Source organism: Mandrillus leucophaeus, unplaced genomic scaffold, assembly GCF_000951045.1.
Source record: "Mandrillus leucophaeus isolate KB7577 unplaced genomic scaffold, Mleu.le_1.0 Scaffold1480, whole genome shotgun sequence".
Lineage (NCBI taxonomy): Eukaryota > Metazoa > Chordata > Mammalia > Primates > Cercopithecidae > Mandrillus > Mandrillus leucophaeus.
In genome coordinates this window covers 245,599-273,173 of record NW_012101455.1, presented here as the reverse complement: position 1 = coordinate 273,173, position 27,575 = coordinate 245,599, and the positions used below count along the sequence as shown (strand labels likewise).

Genomic DNA, 27,575 nt, shown 5'->3' with positions numbered 1-27,575 from the left:
CCTATGGAATGGGAGAAAATATTTGCAAGCTATGCATCTGACAAAGGTCTCATATCCAGAATCTACAAGGAACTTAAACAAATTTACAGGAGAAAGACAAACTACCCCATCAAAAAGTGGGCAAACGATATGAACAGACACTTCTCAAAAGAAGACATTTATGTGACCAACAAACCTATGAAGAAAAGCTCAACATCAGTGATAATCAGAGAAATGCAAATCAAAACCACAATGAGATACTATATCACACCAGTTAGAATGACATTTATTGAAAAGTCAGGAAACAATAGATGCTGGAGAGGATATAGAGAAATAGGAACACTTTTACACTGTAGATGGGCATGATATTAGTTCAACCATTGTGGGAGACAGTATGGAGATTCCTCAAGGATCTAGAACCAGAAATACCATTTGACCCAGCAATCGCATTACTGGGTATATACCCAAAGGAATATAAATCATTCTGCTGTAAAGACACATGCACATGTATGTTTATTGCAGCACCATTTACAATAACAAAGACATGGAACCAACCCAAATGCACATCAATGATAGACTGGATAAAGAAAATGTACATATACACCATGGAATACTATGCAGCCATAAAAAGGAACAAGATCATGTCTTTTGCAGGGACATGTATGAAGCTATGAGCAGTCATCCTCAGCAAACTACCACAGGAACAGAAAACCAAACACTACATGTTCTCACTCATAAGTGGGAGTTGAACATTTAGAACACATGGATACAGAGAGGGGAAACAACACACATTAGGGCCTGTTGGGAGGTTGGGAGTGAGGGGAGAGAACTTAGAGGATGTGTCAATAGGTCCAGCAAAAGAAAAAAAAAATTGACAGAAAAAATGATAACAAAAATAAAAATAGGATAGTTTCCTTTTGGCTTACCTGAAGTGACTATTTTAGCTATTAGTTCAAATATTTGGAAAATTTAAAATCTATCAGATTTTCTCGTGACAGCATGTAGAATAGAAAGTTACTGAAAAGTCAGTTAGAAGCTAATTTTTCAGACTGCAAATCATATATGTAGAATTATGGCTGTCTAGATGTATGTTTATGTTTATCATCAGTATATTTTATAAGGCAATTCATATGTAATTAGAAGTAGTAACAGCTACATAAAATAGAGCATTTTCATTTAAAACAATTCTGATGGGATAGGATGGAAGGAAAAAAATTTTGGTAGAATTTAGCTGGTTTCTAAAGAACAGCAGAAGAGAAGACTGCCTGAGAAAAAATGAATAACGTGCCTGCAGTTTTAAACCTGAGTTTGAATACGTACGTTTTTCTTAGAGCTGTGTGGAGTCTGGGAAGCAAGTCTGTGTTTTCACTTTATGCACTACTGGTTCTATTAATGAATACCACCAGGTGACTGGCAGTTTTCAAAGCCAAAGAAGCCTGTGTGTGGGATCTAGGGAGTCAGGTTTAAGAAAAAGATGTCAGCGACTTAAGACCCGTGTCACGTGACTCCCTCTACTTGCCAGCACTAAGGCTGTGGATCAAATTTCAACTCCAGGCAGTCCTTCCAGCCATGTGGGTTCAGCGGAAAGAGAAGCAAAACCAGTCTTCCTAAAATGTTAGAAGCTGCTCTTCGCTTACCTCGGGGCCTTTGGATTGGAAGCTGTGTTTCACATCAAAGAATATGTGCTGAATGGAATTTTAGTATTTTGCTGTCATTTTAATATTTTCATCTGGTCTTCCTCAGTTCTTCTGGACGCTTCCTGAGAGAATGGGGGCAGGAGCTCTAGCCATCTGTGTAAGTATAGGCCTTCTTCTGTCTTCTGTGTTTACTGCCAGTTTTTAGGAGAGGGCCTTGCCTTCCTTGTTTTGATGAGATGTTTTTGTGTAACTTATTTTTCCTTCTCAGGAGGTGGGGAAAGATTTGTTACTTAAATTCCTATCTACTTAAATGGGTATTAGTCAGGATTTGGGATGGCATTCAGCGTATTTGTGCACTTTAGTTTCCAAAAAAGGTGAAAGATGCATGCTGATTTATTCCGTTAAGTCAACTTGATTTAAAGTGGAGCACTTTCAAGCGTTTTAGACTTTCTTGTCCCTGAATAGTTAAACATGAACGCTTCATTGTAGCTCTTAGAAAAATCTTGCGGCTAGCTTGAGAAGGAATTGAAGTAACCATTAATTTATTACTTTTGAGTATGTGCGTGACATTTTTCTGTTTTATATTTCTATTTTCATGTAGTAATTCTGGAGTTTCTGTTTCAGCATAATTTCTGAAAGTAATGGTGGAAAAGCCTGGTTGATAAATGTTTGTGTATCCTTAAACTGTAGAAATGAGTGGTTGTTATTACACAGTAGCATTCATAAATAACACTGAAATAAAACCCTTGGGAAAATGTGCTTATTTCTGGGGTTTTAGAATTTTTAGAATTCATGAATTTCTAAATTATTCTGCTGGTGCTTGTACAAAACCTTTTGTAATAATCAAATATTGTCAATTATATAATTTATAGGATGCTGTAATTTAAATTTTGATTGTACTATGTAGAAAATGCATACATCTGTATGGGAATCATACATATTTATATTTCAAGTTGCTACTGTATTCCATAGGAACATTTTATTTTCTAAAATGTATTAAATGAGAAATATCTTCTTCTTTATTATCACCTTAACTGCTCACTTAAAAAATCACACTCAGGCCAGATCCTCCTTTTTTTTTTTTTTTTTTTTTTTTGCTTTTCAGAAAGAGCTGCAATTTGCTGTAGCTTCTGATGGCATTCTGAAATGTTTAGAAATATCTGGGCAATTTTTGACACACAGACACCAAATGGTCACCAGATGGTAGACAAGCCCCATAGATTAAGTTTTCTTAGTGAAACTGCAGGATGACCTTGTTTCCAGGCTCAAAACTTTTCAGCATCCTGTGTGTCACTCTGTCTTTTCCTTTTAAGTCTGAGGCTTAGTAGCATGCAGGTAACCATGTGGTTATTCTTTTTTTTATCACCCCAAAGAGTTTCCTTCAAAATCTGATTTATCTATGTGTAAAATACTGACTTTTATTTTACTGCAGAGGTGGCCCTTCTATTTTTCTAGCTTTATAAAAGAAACAATATAGAACTGAAAATGTGTAGAATGAGGCAGCAGATTGACCTATTTGTCATGCAGATTGGTAGTAATCTCTGATTGTCTGATTAGATCTTTACTTCTTTCCCTTGACCTGCAATATATTGATCTCTACCTTGATTGGATTGCACACTGACTCATGTATAAAACTTTATATTTTCCCTTAATTTATATCCAAAGCATGTATAAAATTACAGTTAAAGTTGACATAAAAATCACACAGTTTAAGAGATTATTCACTCTGGTAGATGAATAATTCTCAATCATTTCTACCCTTCTCCTTAAGGTTGGCCTTTGATTGTGCTGTGTCTCGGTTTTACTGTAGGAGGAAATACATTTTCAACAGTTGTACCATAGCATGTCTGGAAAAAGATAGCTTTTGGAGAACAACAACAACAAAAAATCATAACAAAAAAGGGAGAACTAAGTCACACATTAACACATTTAATGAGCTGATATACTGCTTTTTACTTTGTGTAGGGGTGAAGAGAAAGCTTTTCCTCTGTGCTTTCTGCAATTTTATAGACGCGACTGGCAATAGATCAATAGGAGATAAAGAGTTGCAAATTTATTAATGTGTGTATGGATATGAGAGTCCCACAAATACGAGATTCAAAGAAGGGCCAGGTGGTTGAAGCTTAAATGCCTTCTTTTTGGGGAAGAGAGAAGTAGGGAGCTGCAGGTAATTTTAGAGAGGTAGTAAATAATTTTTCAAGTGAGATTCAAATAATTTTAAAAATGGATTCAAAGAACAATGGCCTGGGACAGCGTTTCCCTGAGCTATGGTGAGGTGGTGGAAAGGTGAGGGGTGGAACTTCACTGTGAACGAAGGTTGTCTTTTTATGCAGATAAAGTTTCCCAGCCAATCTCTTGGAGCTATCCTCAGAGGAATAGATGAAAAGTCAGTGTGGATATGGTGACAACTTTTAGTCTCTTTTCTGATGGATAATTTTTCATGGTTATTTGATGAGATTCTCAGGAAGTAGGTCTTAAGACAATTGCATTCCTTTTGGAAAGAAGCTTCCTTAATCAGATAAGGAAATTCCAGAGAGAGTCACTCTCAGTGCTTTAGGAAAGAAAAAGGATCAGAGAGACTGAGGGCGGGTCAGGAGAGTGGAAAGGCAGAGAGAGAGCTTGGTTCTGAGGCTCATTTCTGAGACCTTTTAATTAAAAGTACCCAGCATGACAAAGCACCATATTTTGGGGTATAGCTTTTTGAACCCCAACATTTGGAACTTATATACTTAGACATATATGTAGCAACTGCTCAAGTGTCCTGCTGCTGAAGATAGTAATACTTCAGACAGTATAATGAGTACTAGATATTTGTTGTGTGTGTGTGTGTGTGTGTATACTCTTGAAGTGGGACACAGATTGGTTCCAATAAACTCAGTTTCTATGTCCATTGATGAACCTACTTTATCTTCCTCATTTCTTTACTTTTTAAAACTCTTTGCCATGTTAGTGCTAAGAAATTTTGCTGCTCATGATACTACAGTAGGCTCAAAAATGTATTGCCAATCATGTACAAAGAAAATTTAGCTGCTTTACTGTAACAAATCTGTTTTAGTTTCAGTAAACCACCTATCCTGAGGCAGCGTAGGAAATTATAGTTGCCAATTCATGTTATTTTAGTCTCTTCTAGTTTTAAATGTCACTTTTGGATGATTCTGTTTCTGTCAGGTGAATCGTGAGTCAGATTTTCTGCTTCTCCTGCTGTTCTGTCCAATATGGCATCAGGATGTATTAAAGACCGGTGGGCTGAAACTGGTATTTGCATATTTCAGTGGATGAAGAAGGAGGAGTTGAAATGCATGTGTAGTTTCTTATACTCTGGATATTATGATTTCTGGTGAATTTAGGTCTCAAATCTATGACTGGTGAATTTGTGAATTGGTTCTCTTGGTAATATCAGTGCCTAACAGTCCACCCCTCCTGATTTGTCCCCAGTTCATGCTGGTGCTGATAATTTCAACAATGTCCCAGGCCTCGTAGCCTTTCTCTCTAACTTGGGGACCTCTGTTCCTGTAGTCTTACAACCTGGTACCATCAGCTATCTTCCACATACGCCATAGCACAAGCAGGAACTTACGACTGCATTACAGAAAGTCATGTACCAAATTGAAATATTCCATTCATGGGATTTATTGAATCAACTTAAATCACGGCAAGAAGAAAGAGGAAAAGGATGAGGGTAGGTTTATCTACTTCGAAAGGTCTTAAGTGGGAGGAAAGGACCACACTCCCTGAATTCTGTGTTACTTAACATTCAAATGTCCTGTTGCTCTTGCCTTCTCTGCCACATCAGCCTTTCCTGATCATAGTAATATGTATGGCAAACACTATTCTGATGAGGTCTCAAATGTAAATGAGGAACATGTTGTTGGGAACTGGAGGAAACATGATTTTTTGTTACAAAGTGTTGAAGAATTTGACTGAATTGTATTTGTGTCCTATTATTTTGTGGAAGGAAGAACTTGTGAGCAATTAAATTGTATATTTAACTAAAGCATTTTCTAAGTAAAGTGATGAAATGGTGGCTTGGTTTCTCCTCACTGCTTGTAACTGTTTACTATGATGGCTTATAGTTCACTATAAGCAGTTTCCTCCCCCTTGGTTTCTCCTGACTGGCATATTGTTCTTTGTACATATGTGAGAAGGGATAAATGACCTAAAGATGGAGTTGTTAATCAGAACGGAAGTAGAACTTAAAGATTTGGCAAATTCTTAGCCTATCCATATTATTAAAAAATAAGATAGCCAGTTGGGGGAGAGAGTTCTAGGTGGGGAACACTAAAAGTGTGGCCAAGCCATTGTTTTATAAGGAAATTAATATGTATCAGCCATGTCAACAGAAGCCAGGAGCTATTCTCCAAGACAAGGGAAGAATTACCCCAAAGGCAATTTAGAAATCATCAGAGCTATTACTCCCATTCCAGGCCCAGAGTGCAAGTTCCTTGAAGGCAGAGTAGTTTCAAAGGAGGGACTACTGTGCCTGGTGCTTCTGGGACTTCAGAAAGTGCTACCCAGCACCACCTCCTTACATCTTAGGCTCAGCTCCCACACTGTAGTGCCACACTTCACAGCTGCCCAAGTGTGGCTCCAACAGGCCCAGTGAAGCAAGGTGGCTGCCCTTCCAAAGGGTACAGGCAGCAAACTTTAGTGACCACATAGAGCTGCCTCTGCCAGTTCACAGACTGCATGAGACATGGTAGCCTGGCTGCCCCTACATAGGTTTCAAAGGATGGGACCAACATTTCAGAGACACAGTGTGAGATTTAGGCAGAGAGTTGCTGCAGGACCAACCCACCAAGCCGTTGGGGCAGGAGCACCTAGAGACTTAGGAGCTCAACCTCTGCCCAGCAAAGCTGTGGGGGCAGGTCCTAGTGGCCTGAAGGTCAGAGATTGAGCCAAAAAGGATTATTCTTGAACCTTAAGGTCTAATGAAATTTGTTCCATTGGGTTGGATTTTTTCAGGACCTGCCATTCCTTTCTTCTTTTGTTTCCCCTTTTTGAATGGGAGTGTTTATCCTATGCCTGACCCACCTTTGTATTTTGGAAGCTCATAACTTGTTTGATTTCACAGACTTACAGCTAGAGAGGAGTTAGCCTTGGTATGAATTGTACCTTGAGTCTTACCCATAGTTGATTTAAATGATATTTAGATGACACTTTGGATGTTAGACTTTTGAGTTGATGCTGGTGTGAGTTAAGATTTTAGGGACTGTTGAGATGGAATGAATGTATTTTGCATGCGAAAAGGATACGAATTTGAGAGGACCAGAGGTGGAATGCCATAGAGCAAATGTTTGTACCTCCAAATTTCACATGTTGAAACCTATTCTCCAATGTGATGATATTTGGAATTGAGGACTTTGGGAGGCGATTGGGTCATGAATGTGGTATCTTCATGAATGGGACTATTACCCTTATAAAAGAGACCCCAGAGAGTTCCTTGACCCCCCCTGCCATGTAAGGAAACAGCAAAAAGATAGCCATTTATGGAACCAGAAAACCAGCCCTCATTAGACACTGAATCTGCAGGTGCCTTAGATCTTGGACTTCCCAGCCTCTAGAACTGTGAGAAATAAATTTCTCTTGTTTATAAGCACACCCCAGTTTATGGTATTTTTTTGTTGTAGCAGTGTGAACAGATTAAGACAGTCTGTTAAGCTACTTCCTTGCATATTATCTATATGTAGTTGTATCTGTCCTCATTGTTTCTCTTGTTCTCTATTTAGTAGAATCAAATTTTCTTAAGTAGTACAACAAACAAATATTGCATAAGTTCAAGATTCAAGACCATGATGGTTATCTTTGTAGTTTTTTTTTTTTTTTTTTGGTTGGTGGGGGAGGTGGAGATAAGAGTCTTGCTCTGTTGCCCAGGCTGGAGTGCAGTAGTATGATCTCAGCTTACTCTAACCTCCACCTCCTGAGTTCAAGCAATTCTCCTGCTTCAGCCTCCCATGTAGCTGGGATTACAGGCACCCACCTCCACACCCAGCTGATTTTTGTATTTTTAGTAGAGACAGGGTTTCACTATGTTGGCCAGGCTGGTCTTGAACTCCTGACCTCAGGTGATCCACCCGCCTCGGCCTCCCAAAGTGCTAGAATTACAGGTGTGAGCCACCATGCCTGGCTTTAGTTCTAGTTTGATGTTTGGTATCAGGTTCATCCCACGCAGACTACACTTAGGTTTTTTAAATACCAAGATTAATTTCTTGATTTTTGTTTAAAAAAAAAGCTGTTTTTTATTTGGAGTTTTAGAAAGAACATGAGTTTTGTCCAGGCACAGTGGCTCACACCTGTAATCCCAGCACTTTGGGAGGCCAATGCAGGTGGATCACTTAAGGCCAGGAGTTCAAGACCAATGTGGCCAACATGACAAAACCCCATCACTACTACAAATACAAAAAAAAAATTAGCTGGGAGTGGTGGCACACACCTGTAGTCCCAGCTTCTCAGGAGGCTGATGCATGAAGATCTCTTGAACCCGGGGGCAGGGTTGCAGAGATCGTGCCACTGCACTCCAGCATGGGCGACGGAGCTTGTGAGACTCTGCCTCAAAAAAAGAAAAAGAGAAGAAGAAAGAAAGAACATGAGTTTTGTTTGGAGCCTTGCATACCTGGCAATTCCTGGTTTTCGTCACTGACTACACTCTGATTCTAGCCATTAGGGAGCAGTGTGGTGCTCTCTTGTTAGATTTTAGGTAATACTTCACCATCTGTTCAACTTGCCTGTACTATTTGTCTTTCTCTGTAGCAGACTGTAAAGTTTAGACAGAAAGGATCGTATCTTATTTGTATTTCTTGCCTCTTGCTCTGGGCTGGACAGTAGTAGTTGTTAAATTAATGTTGCACAAAACAGAATCCCATTCTCTAGATTTAGAAGTTTCACTTAAGTGTATTTTATGTTTAGATAAGTCATTTGAAGACCAAGGACATGACTGTAAAACATTTTATCTTGGCCAGGTGCGGTGGCTCACGCCTGTAATCCCAGCACTTTGGGAGGGCGAGGTGGGCAGATCACGAGGTCAGGAGATCGAAGCCATCCTGGCTAACACGGTGAAACCCCGTCTCTACTAAAAATACAAAAAAAAATTAGCCTGGTGTGGCGGCAGGCGCCAGTAGTCCCAGTTACTCCGGAGGCTGAGGCAGGAGAATGGCGTGAACTCGGGTGGCGGAGCTTGCAGTGAGCCAAGATTGAGCCACTGCACTCCAGCCTGGGCGACAGAGCGAGCCTCCACCTTTTTTTTTTTTTTTTTTTTGCAACGGAGTCTTGCCGTGTCACCCAGGCTGGAGCGCAGTGGCGTGATTTCTGCTCACGGCAAGCTCCGCTTCCCAGGTTCACGCCATTCTCCTGCCTCACCCTCCTTAGTAGCTGGGACTACAGGTGCCCGCCGCCACGCCCGGCTAATTTTTTTGTATTTTTAGTAGAGAAGGGCTTTCACCGTGTTAGCCAGGATGGCCTCGATCTCCTGACCTCGCGATCTGCCCTCCTCGGCCTCCCAAAGTGCTGGGATTACAGGTGTGAGCCATCGCGCCCAGTCCTGATGGTTCTTTTTATAAAAATTGCAGTTTCCCATCTAGTAAGATTTAGCAGTATAATTGTAAATATTTTCAATTTTTCTCTTTTGAGTGTCCAACTAAATACTAGAGAAGTTCTCTTACTATAAAATTGCATGCAGTCCATGCAGGTGCACATATTCCATCTCAGATAATGTGCAGGCAGGCCAGTGTGTGGCTTTCCCTCAGGTAGCCATGCAATCCGCATTAGGGTAATAAGTGCCAAATGTCACAGCAGTCAAACTAGGATCCCAGTAACTCAAGGAAACAAAGATTTATTTACAGATTAATCAAAGTCCAATGCAGGCTGACGGAGCTCTCCTCCATCTGGCCACTCTGGTACCAGGCTGCTTTCATTCTGTGGAGTATTTGCTACCTTAACTTGAGACCTTGAATCCTCCAAGGTTACATCAGGGAAAGTAAGAGATGAATGAGGTGCAGATGCTTTTATCTGTCTCATCCTGGAAGTGACTCGCCTCTCTTCTCCTCACAGTTCATTGCTTTGACGCAGTCACATGTTCCCATCTAAATGTAAAGGTAGTTGAGAAATGTAGACAAATATTCCATGTAATATTAACAATCTATTTCCCTACAAGGAATTGTATACTCCAGGTGCTGCTGGCAGACATCTAACTGATGGATAAAGGTAGCCTACGGATGAAGACTTTATACAGTGATGAATGGTAGAATAGTGATGATATCCTTGAACCACTGAATCTACCAACTTAGAGTCTTCCTTCTACTGAACTCCTTTGTATTACTATAATATGATGATAAATGTCATTAGTATTTTAGCCAATTTGAGCTGGAATTTCAATTACTTGCAGTCAGAAACATCTAATCAATACACTTCATCTTACAATGCGTTGCTATTCTGTGGTTTGGGAAGGCTTTTCATGAAATGAACTGGGGCAGATTTGAGAGCAGGAATGACATAGCTTTGCTTTGAATCTTGGGTAGGCCACTTGCCGGGTGTTTGAACTTGGGCAAGATACTTAGCCTCTCTCACTTTCTTCACCTATTGAATAGGGATAATAGCAGCCTAAATTGGATTGTTGTGTACATCAAATCAAACAATAATGTGAAAATGCATTGTAAGCTATGTAGCATCCTAAAAATTTTACCTTTGTGAAATGGCAGGCTACTTTGTGTCTTGCTTTATGGTAGTTTCCTTAATACTGTTACTATTGGTTCATTGTACTTTATTTTAAATAAAATGAAAGGAACTCTGTGATCTGAAGAGACTGTTTATATTATTGGATTTAGACCAAACTTTAACCAGAATTAAACATTTAGTTGTGCTTCTCTATACAGTAAACCAATAATTGAAGTATTTGAGGAAGAAGAGGTTGATGAAAGGCAAACAAAGGCATTATATATTTTCTTCTGTAAACTTGTAGTGCAAGTAGAATTTTCATCTATGTTATACAGAATTCAGAAGTCAAACAAAAGCATGGTGTCCTAGTCTCTTCAGGCTGCTATAACAGATCGTAGCATGTGGTCAATTACTTAGTTATAGATTGGTGTTATGAAGCTGTGAGAGAGTGTGAGTAAAATCACTAGAATCTAGGAGATTTGTTTTAGGGTCATTTGTTTTGAGTGAGCGTCAGCATAAGTAAGCTTTAATGATAGTGGTAGGAAGTGCCCACCAGCATGAAGCAGCATAGGAAGTGAAAGAATGGGCTAATTGGGTAACAAAGACTGTTAAGACCAAGAGTTAGATTAATGTGATCTAATCTTTCTTTTTTCTTTTAAACGAGAATTCACTGTTTATTTGTGCAAAGAAAAAAGATAGCTGCTACTATAATTTAGCTACTGCTCTGTTTGGTGGCCAGTCTCTTGTCTTTCTCTTCCGCAATAGTTTTAAGTCGTATGCCCTTTCACCTAAGGAGAGAAATCCAAGGCTTATTGCCATTGCCAGTGACAAAACTGTCAGAAACCCTTGTGGCAAAGCTGTTGCCATTGTCATCCTTCACATGCACCACATCAAAAGAACCAGGATGTCTTTCCCTGTTGGTCACACCAAGACGACTGAGGCTGGCTCCACCAATCACCATACACACATTGCCCATGTCGAATTTGATCAAGTTGATTATCTTGCCAGTCCCTAAATCAGTCTGCACAGTTTCATTCATCTTGATAAGCGGATTTGGGTAGCATCATGAGTCACCAGGTGTGGGATTCCCTTCATCCCCACAGTGATCTTCCTCACTTTGCACAACTTTTACTTTGCCTCTTCCACTGTGATGTGGTGAACGGCAAAACGGCCCTTGGTGCCATAGACCAGGCAGAAATGTTTACCTGTGTTCTTGATGCTGATGACATCCATGAATCCAGCAGGGTATGTGCTGTCCGCTCGAACCCTACCATCAATTTTGATGAAGCGTTGCATACATATCTCATCTCCAGTCAATGTGTACTTGAGTCTATTCCTGAGGAAGATAATCAGGGGAAGACATTCCCTCAGCTTGTGGGGACCTGTCAATGGACAAGGTGCAGATACACCCGTTAGTTTGTCAAGCATCCAAATGCTTCTGAGCTGCAACAGGCTTCAAGTGCTTCTTGGGGCCCCGGGCAATGGCGAAACCCAGTGAGGGAAGAGAATCTCTTCTTTTCCGGTGCAACCATACTCTCAATGTGATCTAAATCTTAAAACTGAATTAGGGAAATTAAATTTTAGAGACAAGGAAGAAACTTTTGTCCAGTAGTTCCTGGAATGGAAACTATAAGCAAGCATACTTTAGCTGTTATCTGCAAATATGAATTTACAATGGTTTAAATAGTGATACTGCAGTAAGTAATAGTATAATTATGTGAATTGTATAATTAACATGTAAATAGGCAGACTGGAGATTTTAAAAAAATCATTCAATGAATGGTTCATGGGAAAAAATTCCATGTTTTGTTTTACTCCAACTTTGAATTATTTCAGCTACCCCCTTTAAGAATGTTAACCTTGGAGGGGCTACCCTATCAGATATTAAAATAACAAATTAAAGCAATTTTGTAATGGCTAGTCACTTGGAGAAAAATAATTGGTTGGGTTTCTTCCTTATGATTTAAACTACAGATGGATGAGAATGTAAATATGAAAGTGAAATCATAAGAATAGTAGTACATATGTGAATTAAAGAAAAGCAATTTTGGATTGAGGAATGCCTTTCTAAAGAAAGTTGGTAAATATATCCTTACTAGTTGTATTAGTTTTTCTACCAATTCAGTACTTTAACCAATTTCAAAAGAACATTATGGTACTTCTTATTTATTTTTATGGTATCTTCTTTTTTCAAGTTAACTTAATATTTTGGCAAATCAGAAAGTGAAAATATTAGAGACTCTTAAAAATGAGATAATTAGAGAACATTACTATGGAATTATTAAATTTTTATTCTATTTCACTATATAAAAATGTATACATTACTTAAAATAATACAATAGACTGGAGGTGGTGGCTCACGCCTGTAATCCCAGCACTTTGGGAGGCTGAGGTGGGAGGATCACGAGGTCAGGAGTTCGAGACCAGTCTGACCAACATAGTGAATCCCCATTTCTACTAAAAATACAAAAAAAAATAAGCCAGGTGTGGTGGCAGGTGTCTGTATTTCCAGCTACTTGGGAAGCTGAGGTGAAGAGAATCACTTGAACCTGGGAGGTGGAGGATGCAGTGAGCCGAGATCACGCCACTGCACTCCAGTCTAGGCAACAGTGCAAGACTCTGTCTCAAAACAAAACAAAATAATAATTCAATAGAACTCAGACAAATGTTTTATTCTATGAAAAATGTACAGAGTGGCAGTGAAAATGATATGCTAAAGAGAAACAGTTGTTGAAAGAGAATTTTGATATAAAGTTGCCAAAAAATAAGAACTTAATTTGCTTTTGTGGTTAAATTCCAAAGATTTCTTTAATGTTTAGGAAGGAAGTTTTAGTTAAAATGTAAAGAAATGATGTCATAGATTTTTTTTTCCTGTGGTTTACGCTGTAAAGAAATCACATAGGCCTAGTTTTCTGCACATTTGACTTTTCTGAAACTATATATAAACAAGTGAGTCTTCATTTGACACTGTAACGCTATAATTCTCCTACAGCATTAAGGTCATTAACTTTAAATGTGTCTCTGTAATTTTTTTTTTTGTTTTGAGTTAGGGTCTTGCTTTTTCGCCCAGGCTGGAGTGCAATAGTGAGATCATAGCTCACTACAGCCTCAAACCCCTGGGCTCAAGCAGTCCTCCCACCTCAGCCTCCCAAAGCACTGGAATTACAGGCATGAGCCACTGCACCCAGCCCGAGTCTTTGTAATTATATAAAAATTCAAAACACTATTCTGTTTTTAACTTTACATTCCAGTAAATGTGTTGAGAAATGATGGCAAGAATAATCTTTCCAAGAATATTTTTTCAGATTTAATTGATAGTGACCTCCTACAAGATGGTTCTTTTCTGTTTAAATCTTTTGTCTTGTTAAAACTGCCAAAAATGATGAACAAAAGATGTAAAATAGTGACATTAATAGCTTTCCACCTTTTTCCAAAAAACCAAAGGATTCTATGTGTGTAAATGTTTCTGTGTTTCAGGTTTTTTGTACATTAGTGTAGCAGTAGTAATCTCTTAAAAGTGACCCACTCCAAAAGTTATCTATTTCATCTAGAATTATTGAAAAGCAATAGTATGTTATTAGACTGAAGAATATGGAATCTTTCAAAAAATATTAATATCATATATTATTTCTACTGACAGTAGTCTTATTTTGAGAGGAAGTTACCAAGCAGTTGTTGACTTTCTATTTTATTAACAGCTCTTTTGCCGTATAATTTACATATCATGTGTATACTCATTAAAACTGTACAGTTTAATGACTTTTGGTAAATTGACCAACTGTGCAAGCATCATCAAAATCCAATTCGAGAACATTCTCACCATCCCTCCCCACCCCCACAGGACAACCACTAATTTGCTTTATGTCACTATACGTTTGCCTTTTCAGGACATTTGATATAAATGGAACTTATAATATATGTTCTCTTGTGATCAGCTTTTTTCACTTAGCATAATGTTTATGAGGTTCATCCATGTTGTAGCATGTATTAGCATATCATTTTTATTGTTGAATAATATTCTATTTATGATATATCACATTTTATTCATTCACTGATAGATACTTGGGTTGTTTCTGATTTTATTATCAGTAGTGCTGCTAGGAACATTAATATACAAGTCAAGTCTTTGTGTGGATATGGATTTTCATTTCTTTTGGGTAGGTACCTAGGAGTAGAATTACTGGGTTGTGTGGTAATTTTGCATTTAACATTTTAAGAAACTGCCAACCTTTTCCAAAGTGGTTGTACCATTGTATATTCTCACCAGTAATGAATGAGGGTTCTAGTTTCTCTATATCCTTGCCAACATATAGTATTGTTAGTTTTTTTTCTTATAACCATTGTAGTAAGTTAGTAGTGCTATCTCAATTTCTTCATGACTAATGATATTGGGCATATTTTCATATACATATTAGCCATTGTATATCTTCTTTGGCTAAATGTGTTTTCATATCTTTTGCCTGTTTCTTAGTTGTGTCATTTTGGTTTTATTGAATTATAAAAGTTCTTTATGTTCTGGATACAAGTCCTTTATTAGATACATGATCCACTGAGTGTGGGTTTTTGTCCTCTCTTCCAAATCACCAAAGCCACTAGTTTTCACTACTGGTTCCCCCTGTGGTAACACTACTATGCCAGCCCAGCCTAGGGCATGAAGGGTTTGGAAACAGGCCTAGGCAAGAGTGCTGCAAACTCCCACTATTCTTAACTACACTTCATCTCCCATTCATGAATAAATGTTTCTCAATTTAATTTTTATATCTTTGATCAATTTCTAGAGCCCTGGAACTTCTTTTGTTTGGTCTGGTTTTATACATTTTTTTTTAAGGAGAGTATTTGCAGACCTCTTCACTCTACCATCATGGAGTTCAGCAATAGGTCTTGACTTGTGTTTATATAGAGAATTTAACTTTTTATAATAACCTTTAATTTTCTTGTTGTGATAGTAACACGTCTGGAGTATAAAATGAGGAACTACAGAAAACTTAAGAGGAGAAAATAAGAATTATTCAAGATTTGACAACCCCCCCCAAAAAAAACCACTTAATATATGTATATGTCCTTCTAAAGTTTTTCTGTGATCATGTAGACTTATAAAAAAAGATTACATTTGACATGAGTTTTATCGCCTTCTTCCCACTCCAGCCCCGATAACAGTATGTTGCAAATATCTGGCAGTCCCTTTGTATAAGATATGAGTCTTGCTCACTGTTGCTTGCCCTTCCCCTGTGTTCAGAGGCCTGGTTGGAAAGAGAATGACCTATGAAGAAGCTCTAACTTTTGCTGGGCACTGCCAAATTGCCTTCCAGAAATTCGAGCCACTTTAAATCCCACCAATATTTCTTTCCAACATTCATTTCTCTTTTTTCTTTTTCTTGTTTTTACTTAAAAATATATTTTTTTATTACTCTTTGGTTTTTTATTCAACTCTTTGAGTTACTTTTCTTTTCTTTTTGAGATAGGGCCTCACTTTGTCATCCAGACTGGAGTGCAGTGGTGTGAGCATGACTCACTGCAGCCTCAACCTCCCAGGCTCAAGTGATCCTCCCACCTCAGCCTCCTGAGTACTTGGAATTATAGGCGCATGCCTCTACACTTGGCTAATTTTTGTATGTTTTGCAGAAATGAGGTTTTGCTATATTGCCCAGGCTGGTCTTGCACTCCTGGGCTCAAGCAGTCTGCCTGCCTTGGCCTCCCAAATTACAGGCATGAGCTACTGTGCCTGGCCACTCTTTTCTTTTTTAAAAATTTCTATGAGTAGAATGGATAACAAATAGTATCACATTATAATTTTTGCCCATCTTCGATTATTAGGAATTTCACTACCTTCTGAGAAAATCTATTCCATCAATAGAAGTGACTGTTATTTCTTCTTTATATGTCTTAAAATGTGTCTCCATGTAACTGCCGTTTACTTTCTCCTACAGTCTGAACCATGTGGCAGCTCTTTTAAAACCTGAATATGTTCCAACCTCCAATCTTCTCTTTTGTGTATAATTGTTCCAGATTTTTTATTTCTTCTTCATATTACATGGCTATACTTTTACTTCATTTTTAATTTTTTTGCTGGTCTTTTCATCAAACTTTCCCAGCCATTGAGTAATTGGTTAAAATTTGTTCTCTGGTAGTTTGGACAAGGAAGGTTCAGGTGTACAGTATTCTTTTAGCCTTTGTCTGTTCAAATTGTAGCTTTTATAGTTGAAGGACAGCTTGGCTGATTATTAAATTTGGCTCATACTTTCTTTTCTTTCTTTTGTTTTTGTTTTGAGATGGAGTTTCACTCTTGTCGCCCAGGCTGGAGTGCAATGGCACGATCTCAGCTCACTGTAACCTCCGCCTCCTGGGTTCAAGCGATTCTCATGCCTCAGCCTCCCAAGTAGCTGGGATTACAGGCATGTGTCACCATGCCTAACTAATTTTTGTATTATTAGTAGAGACGGGGTCTCTCCATGTTGGTCAGACTGGTCTCAAACTCCCAACCGCAGGTAATCTACCTGCTTTGGCCTCCCAAAGTGCTGGGATTACAGGCGTGAGCCACTGCGCCCAGCCTTGGCTCATACTTTCTTTCCATAAATATTTTGTAAGCCTTTCATGCTCTGCCAAGATCAAGTACTGCAATCTATAAATTTGAGGCGACTCTTATTTTTCTTTTATTACATGGTGACATGATTTTTGCTTGGCTGTGCAAAAGATTCTTTATTATTAGTCTAATAATTTCCTTGTAATACATCTTTGTGCAGACTGTTCTGGGTTTGTGATGTGCCTTTCAATATGTAAACTCAAAGCACTTCTATTTAAACAAAGTTTTTGTGAATTACATCTTTAAATATTCTATTCCATTGTTTGATTTTCTTCATTGGGGATTTCTAAGAGGAAATGGGGCATAAAGTGGCATCAGTTAGCTGCTTTCTGTAACTCTCAAATCGTTCTGATTTCTAAAAATGTTTCATTATATCTACTTTCCTCATTTCCTCTCTGCCCCTTACTGAGGTGAACAATTTCTGTTCTTCTTTGTGTTCTTATAATTTAGTCTTCACTTCTGAAATGTTTTTTCCTTTCCCTTTTCCCTGTTTCCTGAGTTCCACCGGTCTCTACTTCACATTCTCCTATTATCTGATCACCTCAAAAACATTTTTGAAGTAAAAAAAAAAAGAAAAAAGAGAAACGCATGTTGGAAAGAAGCGTAGGTGGGATCTAAAGTGGCTCAAATTCTTCCCTGAATTTTTTATTTCTGATTTGTGTTCTTTCATCATTGTGATCAATTCTTTAACTTTTTTTATTGTGATAAAATATACATAACATAAAATTTACTGTTTTAACTATTTTAGGTGTATAATTCTGTAGGATTAAGCATATTCACAGTGTTATGCATCACTACCACTAGCCATTTCAAGAACTTTTTATCACCTCCAAAATAAACTTTATCCCCATAAAACAGTAACTTCCAATCCTCCCACCTCCCAGCCCCTGGTAGCCATTGTTCTTCCCTCTGTCTCTGTATGTTTGCCTAGCCTAGGTATCTCATATTAGTGTAACTAGACAATTTTTGTCTTTTTGTGTCTGGTTTATTCACTTTGCATAATGCTTTTAAGGTTTATCCATCTTGTAGCATGTGTCAGAAGTTCACTCCTTTTCAAGCCTGAATAATATTCCATTTTATGTATATTCTACCTTACATTTATCCATTCATCTGTTGTGAAACAATTGAGATTGTTTCTGCTTTTTGGCTGTTGTGAATAATGCTGCTGCAAACATTGTTGAAAAAATGTCTGAGTTCCTGCTTTCAGAGTATATACCCAGAAGGGGAATCATTAGATAATGTAGTAAATCCATGTTTAACTTCTTGAGGAACCATTTAGCTGTTTCCCACTTTGGCTGTTCTACTTTGTATTTCACTGATGATGCACAGGGGTTACAACTTTTCCACCTCTTAACCAATACTTGTTATTTTCTTTCTTTTTTTCTAATAGCCATCCTAATTGGTGTGAAGTGATATCCCATTGTAGTTTTGATTTGCATTTCCCTAAAGACTAGTGATGTTGAGCATCTTTTAATGTGCTTATTAGGCACATTATGTCTTATTTGGAAAAATGATTATCCAAGTCCTTTGTTCATTTTCGAACTGGGCTATTTTTTGTTGTTGAATTGTTGGAATTCTTTACATATTTTGAATATGTATTCAGATATATGAATTGCAAATATTTTCCCCTATTCTATAGGATTCTACTCTATGTGTTGTGTCTTTTCACTCTTTGATAAGTGTCTTTTTTTTTTTTTTTTTTTAGATAGGGTCTCATTTTGTTGCTCAGGCTGGAGTGCAGTGGTGAGATCATGGCTCACTGTAGCCTCGACCTCCTGGGCTCAAGCAGTCCACCCACCTCGGCCTCCTGAGTAGCTGGGACTACAGGTGTGTGTCACCATGCCCAGCTTGCTTGCTTGGTTATTTATTTATTTATTTATTTATTTATTTATTTATTTATTTATTGTATTTTGTAGAGACAGGGTCTTGCTATGTTGCCCAGATGTCTTGAACTTCTGGACTGAAGCAATCCTCCTGCCTCAGTCTCTCAAAGTGTTGGGATTACAGGCATGAGCCACTGCTCCTGGCCATGGTGTCTCTTGATGCACAAACATTTTTAGTTTTGAAGTTCTATTCATCTTTTTGTTGTTGTTGTCTGTGCTTCTGTTGTCACATCCTTATTAAAATTTTGTTAGTTCTTTTTGTTAGGTTATAGTTTCCATCTGCTTCTTGGCAGCATTTTTCTGATGAGTTCTTGCAGGAAGATAGTGATGCTTTTTTATACTTAAAAAAATACTGTTTCTATGTAAATACTGGCCATGATCCTTTTTTCCTACTCATATTTGAGTGAGATGAAGTTTTGCGGGTTAGTAGCAAGAGTTTCCTGTGGGGTATAGTGATAACAGGCCAAAGTAGCCTTTCAAGTTTCACACTTCAGGGAGGTTCCCCCCTCTATTACTACAAAAATGACTGTTTTCTTAATATAGCCCCTCTGTTTGCCCATCTCTCCTTTGCCTCCCAGAAGCTGGCCTGGGTCAAGAGAGCTCTGTTGCCTTTTCTTTGTAAACTTGGCTTCCAAGGTGATGCACTCACTCTTAGGTAGTGTATTTTTCTAATGCTTCCTGGTATCTGCCACCTTGGTGTGCCTGTAGGTGTCTTCTGTACCTTCTCCCTTCTCTTCTCCAATCAGCTGAGTCTTTTCAGCTCCTTTTGACAGTGTGCTCTCTCTTTCAGGTGGCAAATATTTGTAGGAGAGTTTGAACGCTTTCCACTGCTGGTCCTTTCTAGACTCCTGCCCCAGTGCTGGTGTGATGTCTGCCATAAGCTTTCCGCACCATCCTCACCTTTGGCATCACGTATACAAATCAGAGTTTATAGCTTTTCTGTTACTTTTCTTCACTGTCTTCATCTGTGTGTTTTCAGAAGAAGTGATACCATAAGATTTTTATTGGATTTGTCTTTAATAGATTCTTGAACATTTCAACAGTACCAAGTACATAGAGTCTTTTTTAATAGAAAGTTTTTAGTCTAATTTGAGAAAATTAGTTGAACTTAATTTGTGAGCTATAAGGCGATTTAAGTTATTTTAAATAATTTTTGGATGAAAAAATCAATGGGCTAAATAGGAAAAACACATAAAGAGAAATTTAAATGGATTATCTTTTAAAAATCTTAGTTAAACTTTACTTTTCTGTGAATGTTTAAAGATTGTTGGATCTTTATTTTTCAGATCATAGACTTCTTTGAGAATATGATTTCTAAAAAAATTGTATTTTATGTACTTTCAGGGTCTCATGATTCATGGGTTCTAGGTTAAGAGCTATTGTCTTGGATCTACAATGCACATAAATAACTCTTTATGCTATGAAATGTTTCTGTAAGGGTAACGAGTAAGGTATCTAAGAACTGCTTTGAGTTTTTCAAATTAATGTACTAGATTTAGAAAATTGATTTTTAGACGGCTTCAGATTTCCTTGATTTAACAACGTATTCAGTAAATAATTGACTTTCTGACAGAGCACTATTTGGGGATTCTCACATAAAATAAGTCCATAGCTAGCTATTCCAAGGTGGACATGTGCCTCTATTACGTCATCAGGCTACAAGTCCCTTTTTTCTATTTTACTGTACTTAGAGCTTAGCTTCTGGGTTGCTACTTAATTACAGCATGGCTATTGGGCGTTGTATCTGTGATCTAGGCAGAAAACAGGGACATGGGGAAACTGTATTGCTCCCCTTTTAAGGAGTTTTTCTGGTGGTCTCAGCAACGTCTATTTATATCTTGTTCATCAAACATATACATATGTCTATTAAAGATGTGCTGCAATGAAGGCTAGGTACGTTTTAACTGAGCACTTTGTTCCCTACTATTGCAAACAAAATCAGAGTTCTCTTACTAAGGAAGAGAAACACCCATCAATAGGCAACTGCAAACTCTGCCACAGTATTCTATTTTATTTTGAGACAGAGTTTTGCTCTGTCACCCAGGCTGGAGTGCAGTGGCATGAACTCAGCTCACTGCAACCTCTACCACTCAGGTCCAAGCAATTCTTGTGCCTCAGCCTCTGGAGTAGCTGGGATTACAGGCACCCACCACCACACTTGGCTAATTTTTGTATTTTTAGTAGAGACGGAGTTTTACCATGTTGGCCAGGCTGGTCTTGAACTCCTGGGCTCGAGTGATCCACCCACCTCGGCTTCCCAAAGTGCTAGGATTACAGGCATGAGCCACGGTGCCTGGCTTGCCACACTATCCTTTTAAAGAATTGATCACCACAAAGAAATTTTTAATCAACATTTTTAGCGTTAACTCTCTTCCAACTGTGTGAGAAATGCTTTTACATACATTATTTAACCCATTTATGCCTAGTGTTCCATTATTGGAACGCTAAGCTTGTGGGAGTTATTTATATCCTACTGCTCAAGGTCATCATCCAGGTCTGATTTTTAGCAAGAAAAATTTGCAACCCTTTGGCATAATTGGGTTAATTAAACTCTCATAACAATTTTTGTTGATAATGTTTGTACATATTTATGAGGTACATGTGATATTTTATTAAATGCATAGGCTGTGTAATGATCAAGTCAGGGTATTTGACTTGATCAGCTCAAGTAGTTATCATTTCTATGTGTTGGGAACATTTCAAGTCCATTCTTCTAGCTGTTTTGAAATATGCAGTACTTGTTAACTATAGTCATCCTACTCTGCTATCAATCTTAGAATGTATTCCTTCTTTCTAACTGTGTGTTTGTACTCATTAACACCTCCCTTTATCTCCCTTATACTCACACTCTTAACACTTTTAAGTAGGTGTTATTACTGCAGTTTAACAGATGAGGAGGTAGTCTTGGGATAGATAAAAATTTTTATAAGTTCAAAAGGCTGAATGTGAGGGTGATCTGGCTGCGGTGTCTCCCCAGTGTTCCCTAAGATTGACTCAGTTGGTGACTGGAGAGTGTATTAGTCAGGGTTCTCTTAGAGGGACATAACTAATAGGATAGGTATATACATGAAGGGGGAGTTATTAGGAGTATTGACTCAAACAATCACAAGGTAAACTCCCACCGAGTCCCAAAACCTCAAAAGTAGGGAAGCCGATAGTGCAGCCTTCAATCTGTGGCTGAAAGTCTGAAAGCTCCTGGCAAACCACTGGTGTAAGTTCAAGAGTCCAAAAGCTGAAGAGCTTGGAGTCCAATGTTTGAGGGCAGGTAGCATCCAACATGGGAGAAAGATGAAAATGGAAGACCTAGCAAGTCTAGTCCTTCCACGTTCCTCTGCCTGCTTTTGTCCTAGCCACACTGGCCGCTGATTAGATGGTGCCCACCCAGATTGAGTGTGGGTCTGTCCCTCCCAGTCCACTGACTCAAATGTTCATCTCCTTTGGTAACACCCTCACAGACACACTCAGGAGCAATACTTTTAATCCTTCAATCCAGTCAAGTTGACACTCAATATTAACCATCACAGACAGCATGGGTCATCCTTCTTTATTGTTGAGTTTGCTCTTTTCCAAAGCTGCACATTCACCAAAGAGGCTGACATTCCCAGTGAGACTATACCAGTCAATGGCAAAACCAGGATTCAAACTCAAGTGCTCTAATTTCAGATCTATTCCTTTTCCATGACGTCAACCTTATCCAAGCTAATATGAATGTCTATGTCTCTATAAAAGAGTAATCCTACAATTGTTATTGTTAATTTTTAAATTACAATTTGGAAAGAACATGTTCCTTTTCCTCTTATGCTGTCAAAAAAATTGGTATAAGGTATAACTCTTTGTTACCTGGAAGTCTCTTTGAGGGATTCCTATTTTTTCCAAATTTTTTATTAATGAAAAATATCAAGCATTCATAAAAGTTGAAAGACTAGTATAATGGACACTCTGTATACTGCCCACTTAGATTTAAAAATCAGCAGTCTGTGATATTTGTACTCATTCCCTCTGTCTCTTTGTATGTTTGTATACATACGCATATATACAATATATATACAGGCATAGACACTTTGTGTTTGAAATATTTTAGTATTTGAAGACATCGTTACATTGCATCCCTGTTTCAGCATGCACCTTATAAGAATAAGGAATACTATAACTGGAATAAATTAGTTCTTACATGATGTTATTGTATGTTATTATACCTAAAATATTTAAAGTTACACGATCTAATATCCAGTACATTTTCACATTTTCCCAGTTGTCCTGATGAAACACTTGGCTGTTTTTATTTTGGCTTTTTTTTTTTTTTTTTAAGAGACAGTGTCTTGCTCTGTCTCCCAAGCTGGAGTTCAGTGGTGTGATCATAGCTCACTGCAGCTTCAAATTCCTGGGCTCAAGTGATCTTTCTGCCACAGCCTCCTGAGAAGCTGTGGTGGGAGGATTAGCCATCATGTCCAGATAATTTTAAAAAATATTTTTTTGTGGAGATGGGATCTCAGTTTGTTGCCCAGGCTGGTCTTGAACAACTCCCACCCCTTTTTTGATGTCAGTTATGCTTATATAAAGGTCTCAAACTCCTTGCCTCAAGTGATCCTTCTGCCTCGGCCTTCCGAAGTGCTGGTGTCACAGGCATGAGCCACCACACCTGGCCTAATTTTGCTTTTAAAACTGAGTAGACATTTTTTTTTTCTTTTTAGCAGTTTTACATTTACAGAAAGTGACTGGGAAGTACAGAGTTCTCACATAATTCTTTGTCCTTACTTCCCAGTTTCTTCTATTACTATCATCTTGCATTGGTGTGGCACATTCGTTATAATTGATGAGCCAATATTGATACATTATTGTTAAGTAGATCTCATAGTTTACATTAGGTTTCCCTGTTTGTGTTATGCATTCTGTGAATTTGGTAAAAATGCATGATGACATGTGTCTATGTTTTTCTTTAACAAATGGGGAAACAATCAAGATTCATATATTACATTTGAAGGTTGTGTATTTTAACTTATTTTAAATCTAGAACCAGTCTTTCCCTCATGACAATGATGTTTTGAAAAGTCCAGGCTGATACTATGTTAGAATGTCTCTCCTTCTGGATTTGTTTCTTTTTTCACAGTCTCAATTTTAACTTGTTCTTCTAGCTCCTGTATGTGCTGTAAACTAGAAGTTAGGTTTACAAGCTAGTGAGCATCACCTTAAAGGTTTTTAGCAAGAACACTTGATAAATTATGTGTTCTTTATAATGCATCACATCAGGAACACATGATGACAAGTCCTCTCATGATTACTAATGATAAATTGGATCTTTTGGGTAAAGATTTAAGGTGATTATGGCCAGATATAATTGTAATAGTGAATTTTTTCTTTGCAATGAGTATATAATCTGTGAGGTAATCTTTTTGACGCTATGAAAGTCTTACTCTCCAACAACCTTTCAGCTGATGTTTCAGCAGCTGCTGATTATCCTTGCTTACATTATTTATTAAGTGATTTGTGAGAAAAATGGTGGTTTTCTAATTGTCATTCCTTCTATGTTTAACTGCAACATTCTTCTGTAAAGAAGGCCTTAACTTTTTTACCGCTTTCTCTCACTTATTATGAATTCAGGAATTTTTAATGCACTATGTTATTAGTGTATTAAATATGTTAATACATAGGTTATATGTATTAATAACAAATTTAGCTTAACTAAATATGTCATTATTTACAGTGCTTACTCTTGGTGCTTTAACTGCCATAAATTTACCCAGTGGGATTCCATTACACTGGCCCATAGGTCTTGTGGATGTGCCCCCGTAGGCCTTGAGCATTTTTTTTTTATTGCTTTCTGGAGCAAGATGTCTCAGGATCACCTTGTACTTTCCTTGCACTACATTTATTTGGTGATGGGGTATCTTTCTATCTTATACATTCCTTGTTAGATTTATTAACCCTAGCTCCAGTTCCAAAGAGTCTGGGAGCACATGGTTCTGAATTTAACCAGCAGTGTAACCTGATTATCCTTCAAAGTACTTTAAATATATGGGCTTTAAGTTTGTGAAGGATTGCTATAAGGAAATACAGGCCATTGATTTCAGTAGTCTAAAATTGGATTTTGTATTAAGTTAAACAGAGCTGCATTCAGGCAATGTTGGCCCCCTTGGGCCCTCACAGAGCTGCCAGTATTAAAGGTTCTGGTGATGCCATAGTGTGTCATCATTAAAAGCTCAAGCACTGGAGCCTTAAGGATCTGAGGTTATGTTCTGGCTCTAAACTTTACCAGCCATATGTATTAGTCTGTTCTTGCATTGCTATAAAGAACTACCTGAGACTGGGTACTTTACAAAGACAAGAGGTTTAATTGTCTCCTGGTTCCACAGGCTGTAAAGAAGCATGGCTGGTGAGGCCTCAGGAAACTTACAATCATAGTGGTAGGCAAAGGGGAAGCAGGCTCATCTTACACGGCCAGAAGAGGAGGAAGAGAGGAAAGAGAGAGGTGCTACATACTTTTAAACAACCAGATCTTGTGAGAACTGACTCACTATTACCATCCACTCCCGTGGTCTAATTACCTCTCACCAGGCACCTTCTCTAATATTGGGGATTACAATTTGAGATGAGATGTGGGTGGTGACTCAAATCCAAATTATATCATTGTGTCCCTGGCCCTTCTTAAATCTCATGTCCTTCTAACATTACAAAATACAATCATTCCTTCTCAGCAGTCCCCCGAGTCTTAACTCATTTCAGCATTAACTCAAAAGTCCAGTCCACAGTCTCATCTGAGACAAGGCAAGTCCCTTCTGCCTATGAGCCTATAAAATCAAAACCAAGTTTTTTTTTTTTAACCAAGTTAGTTTCTTCCAAGATAAAATGGGGTACAGGTGTTAGGTAAATACATCCACTCAAAAAGGGAGAAATCAGCCAAAACAAAGGGGCTACAAGCCCTGTGCAAGTTTGAAACCCAGCAGGGCAGTCATTAAATCTTAAAGCTCAAAAATAATCTTCTTTCACTCCATGTCTCACATCCAGGCCATACTGATGCAACATGTGGCCTCCCAAGGACTTAGACATCTCTACCCCTATGGCTCTATAGGGTACAGACCCTCGGTTGCTTTCCTGGGATGACATTGAGTGCCTACAGCTTTTCCAGACACACAACACAAGCTGTCAGTGGATCTACCATTCTGGGTCCTGGACGATAGTGGTCCTCTTCTCACAGCTCCACTAGGCAGTGTCCCAGTGGGGACTCTAGTATGGGGGCTCCAATCTCACATTTTCCCTCTGCATTGCCCTAGTAGAGGTTCTCCATGAGGATTCCACCCCTGCAGCAGACTTCTGCCTGGACATTCAGGAGTTTCCATATATCCTCTGAAATCTAGGTGGAGGCTCCTAAGCCTCAACTTTTGCCCTCTGTGCACCCATAGGCTTAATATCATGTGGAAGCCACCAAAGCTTATGGCCTGTACCCTCTGGAGCAGTGGCCTGAGACGTATTTTGGGTCCTTTTAGCCGTGGCTGGAGCTGGAGTATTGGGACACAGGGATCAGTGTCCTGAGGTTGAGCAGAGCAACACAGGCCCTGGGCCCAGCCCAGGAAACCATGCTTCCCTCCTAGGCCTCCAGCCCTGTGATGGGAGGGGCTGCTGTGAGGTCTCTGAAATGCCTTTGAGACATTTTCCCCATTGTCTTGGCTATTAACATTCAGTTCCTCTGAATGTTCAGCTGCAAATTTCTGCAGCTGGCTTGAATTCCTCCCTAGAAAATCGGATTTTCTTTTCTACCATATGATCAGGCTGCAAATTTTCTTAACTTTTATGCTGTTTTCCTTTTATTAATAAATATAAGTTCCAGTTTCAGATAAGCTCTTTGCTCATGCATATGACAATACACTGTTAGAAGCAGCCAGGTCAAATCTTGAGTGGTTTGCTGCTTTGACATTTCTTCCTCCAGATACCCTAAATCATTTCTCTTAAGTTCAAAGTTTCACAGATCCCTAGAGAAGGGGCAAAATGCTGCCACTTCCTTTGCTAAAGCATAATAAGAGTAACCTTTACTCCAGTTCTCAGTAAGTTCCTCATCTCCATCTGAGACCTCCTCAGCCTAGACTTCATTGTCCACATCACTATCAGCATTTTGATCACAACCATTCAACAAGTTTATAGGAAGTTCCAAACTTTCCTTCATCTTCCTTTCTTCTGAGCCCTCCAAACTGTTCCAACCTCTGACCATTACCCATTTCCAAAGCTGCTTCCATATTTTGAGGTATCTTTATAGCAATGCCCACTCCTAGGTACCACATTTGCTGTATTAGTCTGTTCTCACATTGCTGTAAATATGGGTTGTGACTCAGATCCAAATTATATCTGTGTGTGCCTGGCCCTTCACAAATCTCATGTCCTTACCTGAGACAGGATAATTTATAAAGAAAAGACATTTAAATGGCTCACAGTTCTGCAGGCTGTACAGGATACAAGACTCGGGAGACCTCAGGAAACTTATAATTATGGTGAAGGCAAAGGAAAAACAAGCATGTCTTACATGGCCAGAGAAAGAGGAAGAGAGGAAAGGAGGAGATGCTACATGCTTTTAAACAACCTGATCTTGTGAGGACTCACTCACTATCACAAGAATAGCAAGAGAGAAATCCTCCCCCAGGATCCAATCACCTCCCACCCAGCCCTTCCTCCAACACTGAAAATTACAATTCCACATGAGATTTGGGGAGACACACAAATGTAAACCATATCACCATGTAAACTTAGTCAAGTTTCTGTTCTTGGCATCTCAGTTTTCCTTTTTCTTTTTGTCTTCTTTCCTTTTCTTTGCCCTTTCCCTTTCCCTTTCCCTTTCCCTTTCCCTTTCCCTTTCCTTTCCTTTCC

At 38.5% G+C, this 27,575-nt stretch overlaps 1 protein-coding gene and 1 pseudogene across 2 annotated transcripts in view; one reads left to right on the top strand and one right to left on the bottom strand.

The window, feature by feature from the left end:
* The first annotated feature begins 1,365 nt into the window (after nt 1–1,365).
* The window catches only part of LOC105535608 (protein FAM13A-like), a 269,070-nt gene continuing 242,860 nt past the window's right edge, over nt 1,366–27,575 (top strand). The window contains exons 1-2 of the mRNA XM_011974742.1: nt 1,366–1,593; nt 1,723–1,773. Coding sequence (XP_011830132.1) covers nt 1,747–1,773 — 27 coding nt within the window. The 5' untranslated portion in view covers nt 1,366–1,593; nt 1,723–1,746. The remainder of the gene's footprint in view (nt 1,594–1,722; nt 1,774–27,575) is intronic.
* Nucleotides 10,921–11,793, bottom strand: LOC105535606 (annotated as a pseudogene). Its single transcript, XR_001005462.1, has one exon. The product of XR_001005462.1 is annotated as a 40S ribosomal protein S4, Y isoform 1-like (transcript).